The sequence below is a fragment of the Furipterus horrens genome, unplaced genomic scaffold (assembly GCF_987537825.1).
Source record: "Furipterus horrens unplaced genomic scaffold, mFurHor1.1.pri manual_scaffold_3, whole genome shotgun sequence".
Taxonomy (NCBI): Eukaryota; Metazoa; Chordata; class Mammalia; order Chiroptera; family Furipteridae; genus Furipterus; species Furipterus horrens.
In genome coordinates this window covers 195,901,598-195,918,162 of record NW_028327173.1, presented here as the reverse complement: position 1 = coordinate 195,918,162, position 16,565 = coordinate 195,901,598, and the positions used below count along the sequence as shown (strand labels likewise).

General features: G+C 40.2%; 1 protein-coding gene across 1 annotated transcript in view; it reads left to right on the top strand.

Moving 5' to 3' along the window:
* Window positions 1–807: 807 nt before the first annotated feature.
* The window catches only part of SEL1L (SEL1L adaptor subunit of SYVN1 ubiquitin ligase), a 51,834-nt gene continuing 36,076 nt past the window's right edge, over window positions 808–16,565 (top strand). The window contains exons 1-3 of the mRNA XM_090271269.1: window positions 808–958; window positions 6,113–6,150; window positions 7,475–7,706. Of these exons, the coding sequence (XP_090127395.1) occupies window positions 889–958; window positions 6,113–6,150; window positions 7,475–7,706 (340 nt within the window). The 5' untranslated portion in view covers window positions 808–888. The remainder of the gene's footprint in view (window positions 959–6,112; window positions 6,151–7,474; window positions 7,707–16,565) is intronic.

The window sequence follows — 16,565 nt, the reverse complement described above, 5'->3', positions numbered from 1 at the left end:
TTTTCTGGATAATTATTATCTGATGGCCCTCATAAAAATGAAAACTAGCATTGAAATGATTTGCAATGGGCGGGGTTTATTTCCCTTTGTTTTGTCAGGGATAGGAAAACCGGTGGTGAGTTCTATCCTGGTTTCCAAATATATGGTACTGTTTCACCTAAGTTAAAAAAAAAAAAAAAAAAAAACAGCAACCTTGAATTCAGTCTACCAGTTCTGTTTTTTCCTCGCCGATATCACTATTCCAATTCAAATTTTCTAAATAAAACAAAGAGCAAGAGCTAACACATTACAAGCTCTTAACCTTACAATGTTTGCTTCTTGAAATTTATTTTGGCTAAAAAACAAAAAAAAACAAAACAAAACAAAAAAAAAAACCTGAGTTTCAAGGCCTTGAGTTAGTGTTCAGCCCAGGTGTTACCTAAGTTCTGTTCAATAGCCACCTGCACTTTCAAAGCATACCACACTACGGACTACGCTTCCCAAGAGCACACAACGAGAGAAGCCCATAAAATGCATTGTGGGACTTGTAGTCTTAGGTGATTTCCCAACCCAGGAATCACGCTCTGATTCCGAGATGGTTGAACCCAGAAGCTACCAATTAACTGGGGCCATGTCGGTGACGCCGTGGTCCAACCGGGAAAGACCGTGTGGGAGCCTCGCATAAGGATTGGCCGATGCATGACTCCGGGGGCGGGGCAGTGAGGTGGGCGGGAGTACCACAACGATTGGGCCTGGAGTCCGCGGCGGCAGGCGGGGATAGGCTGCGTCTAGGGCAGGGAGGCCTGGGAAGGGGCGGAGGAAGGAGACTAGAGCAGGAAGAGCAGCGGTTAGGCGGTGGCAGAGGCGAAAGCGACAGCTCCCGGCGGTGGTAGCGGCCCCGAGAGCAGGATGCGGGTCCGGGTCGGGCTGACGCTGCTGCTCTGTGCGGTGCTGCTGGGCACGGCCTCGGCGTCCTCGGGTCAGTATCCGCCCCCTCGTGCTGGAGGTCGGGAGCCACCGCCCCCTCCGGCCTCCACCCAGGGTAGGGCCTTGGGGGCTCGAGCTGGAGACTCCACTCGTCCCTGGACACAGCCAGCACCTGCCTCCACTCACTGTCATTCCCTGGGCTCCGGCTGGCCTGCGCCAGAGGGGGTGTTGAGGGAACTGGAGAGCAGAGGAAAAGAAGGGGCGGTCACCGTGCCCACACCTCTTCTCACTTCACAAACTTTCCACGGCTCCTTCTCACGAACGGGGACTTGACTCCTTGGGAGCGAATCCCACAGCTGGCTGAGACCCACGGGGACACGGGGGCCCTGCTGGCGCTTTCTCAACTCTCGCGTGCATTATGTGCGGGGCTGGGTCTGAAACGCTGGATTCGGGGTTAGTAAAATTAGGTAATTGACATACTTGAGGTTGTCCCTAGGCGGAGCCAGGTCCGTGAGAACCGGGATGTTGACAGCGGTCTGCTTAGCACCTGAGATGGGCCCCCAGTCCCTTTGTCTAATTAATAATGAAAACCTTGGATGTGATTGTGTCTCTTTCCATCCCCTTTTAAAGAAGTCTTCCTAGGAAAGTGGTTTTTACCTCCGTCGCGGTGTTTCTGAGTTGCCCCACGTGTGTTGACAGTAATTTTATAATGTATGAGAAAATCATGGTCCCTATAAGTTTTTAAAGGATAGCAACTAGTTTTAACTTTTTGGTAGATACAGAAATTCACGTGGTTTTGAATTTGATTTTTCGATTAGCTGATTTATACTCTGGTTCTAAAAATAATTTTCTTTTTGAAACTTGAATGTGCCTACCTCTGAAAATTTCTGTTTTGAGATTGTTGGTAAAGAAGCACTTGTGTTTTTATCTAAGTGGTAAAGAAACAATTTGTACAGTAAAGCTTTTGAATTTCAATCACTTTTTCTTAACAAGACAGCTGTTCTGTGGCTTTAAGTTTTTTTAGAACAAGGCATGGTATAAATGTCAAATTTATTTTTCAACAGAAAATTTCCCAGATGGTTATTTGAATCCCCAAATTGTCTGTCCTAGTTGTAAGTCAATGCCGTAACGTCATTCTGCTTCTAAAATAAGAGGTCTAATCCTAAAATTCTATCCATAGTGTGATTTGATATACCATTGCAAAAGCAACAAGCATATGCTAGTTACTTTAAGGCCAGCATCATGTTTGAGGTCAGACTCCCCTGCCTCCCCTTTCAGTGCTGGTTTGTATTGATGACCACATTTTGAAAAGTTGACATAACTCTTGAAACACTGCTAACAGTCATTTGAACAAAAAAAGTATGAAAAGAAACTGTTGCATGTAGCAGGTAAAGGACTTGATGGACCACCTGCATCAGAATAGCTCTTAGAGATTTGTTAAAGATGGAGGTTTATGTCTGGAACAGGTAAGGGTGTGTGTAGTTTAACAAGCTTCACAAGTGAATCTTCCCTAAACTGTGAGAACTACTAGTGAAAGTACATACCCCCTCTGAATTTAATTTGCAGAATATAAAGAACATTAAAGCATACAAACACTTTTTCCGCATCTTCCTTTGACTGGATGTTATATATTTGGAGCTTCATGTCCATGGACATGCTATTTAATCAACAGTGGGGATTCTCAGTATGTTACAATGGAAGACTATTAATACTGAAGTGTTAAATCTTTGGGTTGTGTTGCTATAAGCAGAGGACTAGGTTCAAGAAATGTCTGCTGTGATTTCCATCATAGTTAAAGTGTGTCAAAACATTTCTCTGGTAGAGGCAAAACCTTCCTTAGCCAGAGCTAAGTAATGTAGATGTATAGACTGGCAGGCAGTAAAGGGAGTACTGTGTTCATATGAAGTACTAACATCATAAACCACTTCTGTGAGATACAGTTTTATAAATTGAGTACATGGATTTTCAGTTGACTTTTTTAATTCATTAAGTTGCTTATTTATATAGGATGTCAGTCTCATTTTTAGTTTAGACTTAAAGATTTGCTCCTATTCAAAAATCTGGCTTTGGGGTATAATTTTATGTTGACTTAAAGTTTGAATGTTAATGGTTACCCAGAACAAGTCGCATTTATTAGCAGGTAGAATATGATTGTCAGCCAACAATGAGAATTTTGATCCTATCACCATTCACAGCTGTTATCTAATACCTTGTTTTAGAGGCATTTTTAAAAAATAGTACTTTTATTGGAAATGTTTTCCCTGTGAATAGATAAGTTTAAAGAAGGAGATTAAAAAGATATTCCTCCTTCATTTTCTCAAGGTAATAGTGAGAAATACTGTAGCTCTTCTCACTTAGAAATACATGGCTTTTTGTTTGTTTTTTTGGACAGGAATAGGCAAATGGTTTACTTTTCTCTCTGTGGCAAACAGTGTTACAGTCTTTTAAACTAGGTCCACTGCTAGGTATTTCAAGTAATAATTATGTTAATACCATATATTCAAAGAGTAGATTTCAGATTGTAGAGGATGTTTAATTTCATTGTTCTTTTGCTCCTCACAACATTGTGAGTCAACAGGGCAGATGATATTATTCCTTTTTGACCCATTGAGGAAAACGAGGCTAAGCAGGTTTGCGATATTGAGCCACATGTATAAAATTAATAAATAATGAAGTCAGGTTTTGAACCCAGCTCTCCAGCCCTTATATTTGGAGCAATTAAGAATCAGGAGTATTCTAGGATCTGCACAGAACCGATGTCAAAGCAGAAGACAGGATGTCTCTTTGCACCAAACTCTTAAGACTTTCTGTGTTTGAAAGTGTATCAGTGTAATTTACATGATGAGTTGGAAAATGAATTTGTAATAAGTACGTCTTCCTGAGAGAATATCTCTGGTACTTTGCAATTTTGTTAGCTGATTAAAAAAAAAGAAAGAATGAAAATTGATACTTTTCAAAGGAAAGTATACAATTACTGAAGTAATGCAAAACATTATATTTTGGATATAATACTGTTGAGTGAGAAATCGGTAACTCATTTAATTCTCATGCATTTTTCTTGTTGCTTGATGATTGTGTTCTGATAAAACCATTACTGTTTTCTTTTTATTTATGTATAACTTCGGTGTCTTTAATCTTTACTGACTTCTACATAGCAGAAGTTTCTAGGTTATAAGCAACTTCTTTAAATGTGTTATGTGAATGAATATATCAGTTTAAAAGAGAAAATAGCTTATGCTTGAAAACTGCCATCTGGAATAGCTTCTCCCACTTTAGTAAATGAGAAAGAATTCTCTTATTTACCAGTAACCTTAGTATCTATTCCTAGTTTGTGAAGAGAGAAGAGAGAGAAGTATGATGCAATTCACATGAAATAACCCTGATGTCAGAAGTTCCCATGTCTCTTGGGAGTTCAAAAAACACATGAATGCCCAACAGCTTGTAGTGTCTCAAATGCACATGTCTTAAAATTTATTTACAGGCGTCTATATTATTTACTGATTAGCTACATATGTGACCTGTTATGACAAGGTACTGGATTAATGATTTAGTGACTAAGAATTTCAAATCTAACATTTCAGTATTGGGATATACCATATACATTTGCATACTTAATGCCTGCTCTTGATATATTAACTAGTTTGTGTTCGTGATTGATTAAATACATCCACACATACAACTTCAGTATAGAGAGAGATGAAATTTTTTCCCTTTATCCAAAGATTTTTGAGAATGAAATTTGAACCATATGTTAGAACTTGGACTTTGGGTGATACTTGAGAAAAAGTTAGCTTGAAGAATGATTATTAATTCATTGAAATCACTACCTAAATGTATGGGCACTATGGATTAATACATGCTATGCCCTTCTCTTCCACACCCACCAGAAATAAAACATACTTAGAAGGTAATCTAAAAGTAATGAATACGAAAGTAGCTATAATTTGTTTCTTTCAATTGACAGTGCTTTTGTATATGACAGAACCTCACATGGAGACTTTTTTCAAATGTACAAAAGAAACAAATGCTGTGAAATAGAGTTGTGTGTTTTACACATAATTTTGAGTTGGTTATACTTCTTAAAGTTAGCTCAGTACTGTGATAATACAAATTCCAGAACATGTTTTTGTTATACTTTAGAGAATTACAAGTTATGAATAATATTCAGGATATGACCTTATGAAGTAAAGATAAATGGCTACCAACACCACATTTTCTAGTAAAAATCTCATGGTCTTATAACAGTTTGTATTCTGGTTAATTTCTCATGCAACTTATGGAACAGGCAAAACTGAAACTCACTTCTATCTAAAATTTGGTAATTTTAAGAAGAAGGAAACTTAGAGATCATCTGACTGTTTGTTTGTTTCTAACTGGCCAGGAACACAAAGAGCAAACATTTGCATATGGACATTGGGTTGTTGAACATGTTTATATAAGAACAGGAAAAAGAAGAATTGAAGTAATAGCAGGAAAACACAAAAAGAATAATAGAAGGAAAATTAATATACATTAATCAGACAAAGCCAAGACAGCAAATATGAATTTGAAAGAAAGCTGTAATTAGTGGCTGGATTCATTGTTTGTTTAATATAAGCTAACTAAATAGATCTTTTGTGAATGAATACATGATAGGATGATGCTACTTTTTATCTGTATCTGGTTACCTCTTCAATAAAATAGAGTATCTTAAGTATCTCAATCTAGGAACTCTACTGTCTAATAATAATAATAAATCTTAGTGTCTGCCTTTAGTAGTGTTTGTGAACAATAAAGTGCTAATCAGCACTGACAGATTCTAAGCAGAAGGAAAGAATAGGTAGAATCCTGAACCACAAAATGAGAAATTTATTTTTATAAATTTACTAATTCATTCTCAGTAGTCAGACTAAACATATACAGAAGAATTGGATGGTATCTAAAGCATCGGGTTTCGGTGCGGGAGTCGTTGGTCTTCCTAGCTGTGTAACAGATAAAGCCAATGTCTTTCCTGGAAAAAGGAAGAACTCCCACCCCCACCCACTTTTCTCTTTTCGCTTAATCTTTTTTTGAACAGTTGCTGAATAAAACCAGTTTTAGATCATTCTAGATTTATTTATTCAATGTCTGATTATTATTTGTCATATTTATTAAATGCTTTCTTTTAATAATACCTGTGATTTCCCAACAAGAAAGATAACTAAGTTGTCTTAAAATTTCTTTCTAGATGAAGAAGGTGGCCAGGACGAATCCTTAGATTCCCAGGTGCGTACTAAAATTTTCGGTCCCTGGCTGGTTTGGCTCAGTGGATTGAGCGTCGGCCTGCGAGCTAAGTGTCGCTGGTTCGATCTTCCAGTCAGGGCACATCAGAGAAGGAAAACTCTGACTCCAAAAAACCTCCGCTGCCTTGCGGCATACCTCTTCAGGGGAAAGGCTAAGGGAGTAAACCCCGACAGAAAATCCGGAGCCGGAGTCCCTGAGGCGGTTTGACGTTGTAGTCAACACCGGCAACTCCTGCGGCGCACCTGAAGCCAAGCTGTATTGACTCCGTCTTTCCCTTGGACCCTTCAGCTGCGAAGAGAGGGGGGGGTCTGCTGCATGGGCAACAGCAGACCCTCCATATCACCCTGCCCAGGCTCTGTAGCTTCAGCTTCACTGGAGAGGACACTCCAGCGTCATCGCAAGATGTCGATTTAACACGGGAGGAGACAGATACCGTGTCACTCCCAAGTCGGACTGCACAGCCATTCTCGGTGGTGCAGATAGACTCTTAAGAAGCTACACCATCGTCTCTCGAGACGGACGGCTGCCGACTAAAATTTGCGTTGACTCGTATGTGCTGTCTGCTTTAAAACAAAGGATATTAAATCCGTATCTTTTGAGCAACAGAATTTAATTTTAAAAAAGAAAAAGATAGCTGGTATCAATATTAGTTCTAGTTCTTATGAAGGAAAAAAATCACTGACCTATAGGAGAGAGAATAAATATTTCCATTAAGAGTGTTGGTTATTGGGTTTAATTTCAGTTTGAATGTTCTGCCAATGAGAGATTGATTTTATTCCTACTTTTTTAGTTTTTAGGTTTTCTAATTCTAAAAACTGAACCTCTGCCATTTATTTTTACTTACATCAATTTTTTAAAAAAAACTATTGAGTTATGTACTTAAATTGGTTTATTGAGTGGATAAGGTTGATAATTATGTATACAAGGAGACCAGTCAGTTATGATCCCCTGATCTCTAGGTTAGGGGGAATATATTGTATATAAGAAACAGGAAGTTATAGCACAGGGCTGTCAAAAGGAGAAGTATAAGATATGTTGGGAGTATGTAGGGGAAGACCCTAACCCAGATTCTAGGAATTAAGAAGGGCCTCCTGGGGGAAGTAAACTAAGTTGAAATTTGAAGAGTCGGTGTTAGGCATGTGACAAAGACAATGTGACAAACACATATAAAAGCCTATAGAGATGAGCAAGTATGACACATTCAAGGAGCTAAAGGAGATATATCTGGATTATAAAAGTAATGATCAAATTAGATTGAAACGAGTTTTGGTTACCATTGACCACTAAAAATACTTCCTGTTCTCAGACTTCTTTGCCATCAGATGAGTCGGTAAAGGACCACAGCACAGGAGGCAGAGTAGTGGCTGGTCAGATATTTCTCGATTCAGAAGAATCAGAATTGGAATCACCTATTGAAGAGGAAGAGGACAGCCTCGGGAGCCAAGAAGGGGAAAGTGTCACAGAAGAAATCAGCTTTCTAGAATCTTCAAATCCAGAAAACAAGGATTATGAAGAACCAACGAAAGTTCGGAAACCAGGTAGTGTGGACGTTTTCTTTACTTTTGCCTGATTTAGGAAAGAGACAACTGAGAACTTAAAACTAGTGTAAAAAGATGCAGAAGTCTGGTTTTTCTTATTACTAACAACATATAATGTATAGAATGGAGTTTTATAAATTTTCTACATTTTAATATATCAGTTATTCACGTAACAGATTTGACTCACATAAGCCAAATACAGTAGTCAAAATAGCATTTGTATTATATTAATATTCTAACATTTCTTTTTGGACCCCAGTAGATAGTAATCTGTCAGAGTGGTACACACAAAGGAAACTCAGGAAGGATTGTCCAACAGGCTATTTTGGTTGTTTTCAGATAGGTGTTAGGATTTTTACTGCAGTGACCTTTTCAATCATCTTAGGTAATTTGTTTATCCTTCTCCAATTAGGCTTACATGAACTTTAGTCCTCTCCTGACTTTCACCTTAACACCCTCTATTTTTAAACTTAAAACATGAACTTTCTCACCATAGAGTGTGCTAGATACCTGTCCTTTAAAATATTAATTATCAGTGTGTCCACTCCGTCCTATGCCACCACCGTTCTGTCATTTAGATCAAAGATCACTGCTGTACCCACTTACTGTTCCATTGTTAGCCACTCGCAGGACTTGATTGAGATTTTGCCTTTTAAACATATTAATTTTTTATTATAAATACTCCATACTTATGAATAGAAAAACCAGTAAAAAACTAAAAGTACAGTACCTTAATCCCATCAACTAAAAATAACAGCTCTTAACATCATGGAGAATTACTCTTTCTGGCTTTTTTCTAGATGCATGGTTTTAAGACTAAGTTGGGTCAAAATGTATATACTATTTTACTGCCTGCATTTTGCCCATAACAGTTTTATCTTGACCATTTTCCCATATCATTTAGTATTCTTTTACAATTTGATGGTTAATGGCTATAAAATATTTACATGTAAATGCACTATAACTTTGAAATGGGTTACTTCCTTTTTTTGGCTGGAAGATCATTTTAGATGTACCTTTGTGCATATCTATGAAAATTTCCTGAGAATTGGTTCTTAAAAGTGAATTTTCTGGACTGAATATAAAAATTTTAAATATATTTGATACATATTGCTAAATTTTTCTTCAGAAAAGTGACTGTGTTTACTTCCTTTGAAACTACCTTTCTTTCCTGCACGTAGGCCACTTTTAAATTTAGACCAAGTATTATAGTTTCATTCATTCCTTTTTATTTTTTTTCTTTTAAATGTTTTTTTAATTTTTCAATTACAGTTGATACATAATATTATATTAGTTTCAGGTGTACAATCTAGTAACTAGACATTATGTAACTTACTAAGTGGTTGTCCTGATAAATCTCACACCCGTCTGACACCATATATAGTTATTAGAATGTTATTGACTGTATTCTCTATGCTGTACTTTACATCCCCTTGACTGCTCTCTAATTACCAAGCTTTACTTCTTAATCTGTTTCCCTTTTTCCCCGCCTCCAATCTGGTAACTGTCTATAAGAGTTCTCTGTGAATCTGTTTCTCTTCTGCTTGTTCATATATATTGTGGGGTTTTTTTTTTTAATTCAATTCTTGATAGATACGTATTTATTGACAACTTATTATTCTTTTTTTTTCTTTTTCTTTTAAAGAAGACATTTCATGTAATACTGGTTTGGTGGTGATGAGAACTCCCTTAGTTTTTTTCATGTCTAGGAAGTTTTGTTTATTTTATTTATTTTCAGAGGGGGGGAGGGAGGGAGGGAGAGAGGGAGAGAAACATTGATGTGTGAAAGAAACATCAGTTAGTTGTCTCTTGCATGACCCAAATGGGGACCTGGCCTGCAACCCAGGCATGTGCCCTGAGAGGGAATCAAACTGGTGACCTTCTGGTTCACAGGCTGCTGCTCAATCCACTGCACCACACCAGCTAGGGCTGGGAAGCTTTTTATATGTCCTTTGATTCTAAATGATAGCTTTGCTGCGTAGAGTAATCATTGTTCTAGGTCCTTGCTTTTCATCACTTTGACTGTTTCTTGCCAATCCGTTCTGGCCTGCAAAGTTTCTGTTGAGAAATCAGCTGATCGTCTTATGGGAGCTCCCTTCTAGATAATTAACTGCTTTTCTCATGCTGCTTTTAAGATCCTCTCTTTGTCTTTAACCTTTGGGATTTTAATTATGATGTGCCTTGGTGTGGGCCTCTTTGGGTTCATCTTGTTTGGTACTCTGCATGCACTTCCTGGACTTGTATGTCTATTTCCTTCCCCAAGTTAGGGAAGTTTTCCATCATTTTTTTTATATAGGTTTTCAATTTTTGCTCTCTCTTCTCCTCCTGGCACCCCCATGATGCAATTGTTAGTATACTTGAAGTTGTCCCAGAAGCTATTCCTTTTTATTTTTTATCAGGGAGATTTCCAAACATGTACAAAAGTGAGGGTGTAATGACATCCCTTTGCCCCCACTGTCACCCAGCTTCAGTGTTCTTAGTTCATGTCCATGGGTCGTGCATATAAATTCTTTGGCTTCTCCATTTCCTTTACTGTTCTTAACATCCCCCTGTCTATTTTGTACATACCAGTTATGCTTCTTGATCCCTGCACCTTTTCCCTCCACTTTCCCCATTCCCTCTCCCCACTGAGAACCCTCCAGTGATCTCCATACCTACGGTTCTGTTCCTGTTCTGCTTGTTTGCTTAGTTTGTTTTTGTTTTCTAAATTCATTTGTTGATAGTTTTGAGTTTGCTTTCATTTTACTGTTTATAGTTTTCATCTTCTTTTCTTACATATGCCCCTTTAATATTTCATATAATAATGACTTGGAATGATGAACTCCTTTAGCTTCACCTTGTCTGGGAAGCATTTCATCTGCCCTTCCATTCTATATAATAGCTTTGCTGGATAGAGTAGTCTTGGTTGTAGGTCCTTGGTTTTTATCACTTTGAATACTTCTTATCAGCCCTTTCTTGCCCTAAAGTTTCTTTTGAGAAATAAGCTGATAGTCCATGGGAACTCCTTTGTAGGTAACTTTCTGCTTTTCTCTTGCTGCTTTTAAAATACTCTCTTTATCTTTAACCTTTGGCATTTAATTATGATGTGTCTTGGTGTGGTCCTCTTTGGGTCCAACTTGTTTGGTATCCTCTGTGCTTCCTGGACTTGTATTTCTTTCACTAAATTAGGGAAGTTTTCCTCCATTATTTTTTCAAATAAGTTTTCAATTTCTTGCTCTTCCTCTTCTCCTTCTGGCACCACAATGATTCAGATGTCAATATGTTTAAAGTTGTCTTAGAGGTTCCTAAGCCTCTCCTTGTTTTTTTCAATTCTCGTTTCTTCATTCTGTGCTAGTTGACTATTTATTTATTCCTTATGTTATAATACATTGATTTGAATGAACCATGGCTTCCTTCCCTTCACTATGGGTTTTGTGTGGATTTTTCTTTATTTCATTTAGTGTAGCCTTCATTTCTTCCCTTATGTGTTTACTGTACTCAGCATTTCTCTGAACATTATCACCAGTGTTTGAAACTCTGCATCTTTTAGGTTGGCTATCTTTTGGGCCATATTTCTCTGTCTCAATTTGACAACCTCCCTGTGTTTGCCTCTGTGTATTAGGTAGAGCTGCTGCACCTGTTACGCACTGTAAGGGGCAGAGCCTTAGGTATTGTCAGTACAGGGTGACCTGTTTCACTACGTTGTGGTACTGTGTTTGGGAGAGGGGTCTGAGAAGGAACAATGCTTCTTGCTCAGCACTTGCCCCTTTTCCAGACACTTCTCCAACTTCCATATGGGACTGGCGCCCCTCTAGCTGCTGTCTTGGCCGTCGTTCCCAGAGTGGGTGAGTCTGTGGACGTTCTAGGACCGTGGGGGCCTCTAAGAAAGCAGACTCTACTGAGAGATCAGCAGTTTCTTCCGCCGCCCCAACCCCCACTGGTTTGCACAGCCAGAAGCAATGAGGCTTGATTTTCCCTTGCTCTGGGACCTTGAGCTGCGGGTACTGGCCTAGGGCTAGGATTGCTCCCCAGGTGTCCCTCACAGCTGGCCAGCCGCAGCTGCTGCCTCACTGGCCACCGCTGCCTCCCTCCACCACACTGTGTCCTCTCCGCCCCTCCTGCCCATCTGGATGAGTATTAATTCTTTAAATCTGTGGTGGTTGAACTTCCATATAGTTAATTTTCTGGCAGTTCTGGTTGTTTTGTTTTTTTGTTTTGTTTTGAGGTCGTTGTAATTGTATGGTTGTGTGAGGAGGCGATATGTGTCTACCTATGCCTCCATCTTCGACAGAAGTCTTTTATTTTTTAATTAATACTGTTTCATAGAGAGTGGTTTACATTTCTTATTACATTACATTGGGAGGCATGTAGTGTCTGTTGCACATCTGGAGATTGATCAGTGTGGTTGAGTGGTGTCAGCCCAATCCAGCCATTTCAAAGTTCCTCACTGACTTCACCTAGAGGTTTTGGCAACTGTGGTATTGTCTAGATTCATTACTTCTTTTAGAGTTGCAAAGTGATAACTTCCTAATGCATCATTTCTCCTGCATTTATTACCTGGGATTGTCTTACAAAGAATTTTCCCTCGTTAACTATTTAGTTACACTGAAATATAGTTGATACGAAGAAGCAGGATAAATGCTTGATTCTTTGCCTTGAAATATTTTCAAATATTTTCAAAATAATTTGGTTTTCTAGCAGCCTCCAAAGGAGACCAGTGAGTGTGTTTTGTTTGTTGATTTGTTGGTTTGTTTTGCTTTGCTTTGCTTTTGTGCATTACTACAAATCCATGGGTTTTATATACTTTTATGCTTGGTTTTATTGCAATCATTCCCATTTGTTGCTCACATTATCCCATTTGGGGCCATTGAGAGTCCCTTTAACTTCATTCCTTTGTTCTTTTAACTAATATTAAGTGACTTTTAAACCTTTTTCTTTTCAGGCAGGACAAGATGTCCCTAATTCATTTTATACATTTCGTGGCCCAGAAATGAATCTCAGCTAGTTCTCCAAGGAACCCAGATTGTTTTAGTGGGGAATAGTATTTAGATACTACAATCTGTGCACCAGGGACATGCATTGCATCTGATTTGTCATTACTATTGGGTCTTTTGGTAGAGAGGGTAAAGAAATGTATTATTCATACTAATTCTAACATTTCAAATTAAGTATTACAGATAAGATAACACAAAAGTTTGGATTGACAAATTGGACTCACAGGAATCAGATCAAACCCACTAACAAACTTGACTAATCTTTTCAAAGATACAGTGATCACAACACACAGGCAAAGTGTAAAAAAGTCTGTCTGCCAGAGCTGCTCCCAGGTCCTGTCTTGCCTCAATTAGGATGCACTCTGGCCCAGATTTCAACATGTGAAGCCTCCTAGTGATGTGTGTGGAGTGACTTCCACACATGGGAGCTCTTTCAGTTATGAAACATCTCCGTTTATTCTCTGATAACTGCATAGCTTGTGTGAAATTTTCTAGGAAGTCATGCCTAAATACGTACAACTCAGGTTTATGTACCGTGAGCAGTCTAGGTAGACCAAGTCCATCCTGCTAAAGCATTTCATAAATAAGGACTCTGCTGGTAGTAAACGTGTCTAGTGTGTTTGCCAGAAGATCTCTTTTAGCAAGTTTCTAAGGTGATCTGATCATGCCACCTCTCTGTTTCTGTTTTATGGGCTGCTAGCCCTTTCCACCCCCCAGGGTTTTTGCTTCTTCCTTTTATCTGTGTCTCATTCTTTTCCCTGATGCTAAAACTGGTACCTAAGGACATTAATGTTACACTGCTTTATCCTAATATATGTGTGTCTAAAACTATGTATATATAGTTTCAAAATAACAGTGGCCACCTTACCACTAACAACAGGATGTGGTTTAAGATTTCTGTATGGTTCTTTTTGTTTTTAGTATATATTTTACTATAAATTTGTAACATGGTATTTTTAAATCACTTGAATAATTTTCTGTGAGGTGATATCAACTTTATAAAAACTTGGGTTCACTTGTTTGTTTTAGTTTTTAAATAACTACTTTATTGTTTCCTTTTTATTTAGACTTGTTTTTAATTTATTATTAATACATGAAAAGGCTTATGTCACATGACTTGTATATGCATGGCTTTGTGTGGGTGCAGTCCCAACTACATTAGAACCTTGTTATGTGACAGTTACTTCTAGCCTTGCGTCCTTTGTCAGTTTCCCAACCATGTCACTGCCATATTTATTCTCTTAAAGAAGTCTGTCCCTGCTTTCAGCTCTTCTCCAGCCCCCAGTGTCCAATCTTTCTTCCTGTTCAGAAGTCTCCAGTAGCTTCCCGTCACATGCAGAATAAAATCTTAACTTCTTACCTTTACTACTGAGGCCTTCCATGACCAAGCCCCTACTGTCTCGCCTACTTCATCTTCTGCCACTCCTCTTTGCTCACGTGGCTTCAGCCGCACTTGCCTTCCTGCTCTGTCAAACATTTTACACTTATTCCCAGTTGTGTTGGGGATCCCCAAGACTACCCTCAGGCTCGGTGATTCTCTAGAAAGACTCATATTACTCAGCATACAGTCATATTTACAGCTATGATTTACTACAGCAAAAGAATACAAAGCAAAATCAGGTGCATGGGGTGAAGTCTGGAGAAACCAGATACAGGCTTCTAAGGGGCCTCCCCCAGGGAATCACACAATACATGCTTCATTTCCCCAGTGATAAGTTGTGGCATCACATGTGAAATGTCTACCAGGGAAGCTCATTACGAACCAGGTGCCTGGAGTTTTTACTGAGGGCTGGTCACATTGGCATCTGTGTCTAGGACATACCAGTTGCCAGACTCCCAGAAGGAAAGCAGGTGTTCAGCATAAACTGTATTTTTTTGTACAATTGGGGTGAGCCACTGTTAACATTTGGGGTACAGGAACCCTTCAGATATCTTTAAGTTCCCAGATACCAGCTAAGGGCCAGCCTTGTCAGCAGGCCTTTGCAAGGATGGAGGTTTAGGCCTGCTGTGTGACCTCTTCTCTGCACAGTCCACCCCTGTGGTCATTGGCCAAGTTGTCTTTACAGCAAAGTTATTATCGATAAGACCCAGTCAGGAGACCAAGGCCAGCCCGTAGTATTAATTTCAGTTATGCCCTTTACGGGTCCTGAACTTAGCCAGTTAACAAATCCCATTAATCATAGAGGTCGCTTTCTTCTTAAGCTTCTGTATTAACCTTTTTTTTACCTGACCCTGAGCATCAGTTCAGGCCTAGCACAACTCTGGCCAGTAAGTTCAAGCTGACTGGGAAGCCTCCCAGGGCTGAGACAGTGTCGTGGTGGTCAGGGTCATGTACGGAAGTCCCGCCCCAGAGGCTCACGTGGCAACACTGGAAGCACAGTCTGCCATCATTGGGGCACCCCAAACTGGACGCACACGAGGCAGTGCCATGTGGCCTCCTGCCATGGGCGCCTTATCCTGGGGTTTCCAGTGCAAACCGCTCAGCTCAGTCCTCGGGTTCAGGCAGACTGCCAGATAATTCCAGATGGTTTTGTCGCCCCTGATACCAGCTCATCCACCTCATGAGTGTGGGCAGCCCCTGGAGGCTCTCTGCGTGGGAAGTGCCAGCCTGGGCCACCCCCTGCTGCCCGCCCCACGGTCAGCCCTATCAGCTCTGGTCACAGGCTCGGCACTCGGGGGTCAGAGCACTCTCCCCAGCCTGGAGGTGGTCACAGAGGGCTTTCCTTAGGAAAAGGGAGACACTCCCAGAAAAAGCTTTGGAAAGTGAAGATCATCATCCTGTCTCCCCTCCCTTGTGCCTCTCCAGGTGCAGGGGTTTGGGGTTTGGGTTTGTTTTCCTTGGTTGTTAGGAAATCGGTGTTTCTGTTCAGTGATCATTATCTTTTTCAGTCGGCCCCTACTCTCTTCCAGACCTTTATCTGGACAGGCTATGTGCAAGAGGGGCAAAACATCTTCCCAGAAACATTTTTATACAACCGAACTGGAAAGATACCGTGCACGGGAATTGTTCAGGAAAAAATCCTGAATTTTCAAAATGGGTTTACATAACCTCCTTCTTACCCTATGAGCAGCCTAGAAAAGGCCAGCCCCGTTCTGCAGAGAGCTGCGTTGAATAATCAGACTGCACTAAGGTGTGTGCACAGGAGAAAGGTGAGGGAAGCAGGTAATCAGTTGTAATCAGTCCACTGTTGCAACCAGCCTCCAATCAGGAGAGCCAGATGCAAGGATTCAGCCACAATGAGCAGGGGGTGCAGGGTTCTCTCCGAACTTGCAGCTTGGGCCCTGGTCGCAAGTTAAGTCAGTCTCTGAGAACACACAGCTAGTCAGCAGCCCAATTTCAAAAGGTCCCATCAAAAAGCAAGCCCTTGCCTGAGGGCATTTGTATGTGGCTCAGACAGTTAGCCAAGCATTCACGACTTCCTCACAGTGCAGGGCCCCACGGAAAGGCGACCTGACGTGCAAAGGTCACAGTGTCTGCCTTCTGTTTACTGAGCAGGCCTGCTTTCAGTTCAGCACAGCTCACTTGGAAACTGGAAGCCTACACCAGACAGCATCAGCTTGCAGCTTCGAGCAAAGCCCAGACAATCAGGATATGTACATTCGGGATTTTTAAACAGCCAGAGGTTTTTCTGCAACAGCAGCAAAGACCAGATGCTACAGGGCCAGAAAGTCCAAGTGTCAGGCAAGGCTTTTCTCCGCCCATTTCATCTTCTCCGTCTTTGAGTCCAAACTGACCCACTCACAGACATGCACATCAGTCTCTAAGGGTCCGACCTCTGCCTTGATGGCCACTCATGAGCAAACGAAAATCTGCCTTTTAGAACTTCAAAAGTGTACCTCCACCTGTGGATCACCTGCCTTTTTTAATGTCTCCCTCTTGCCAGAG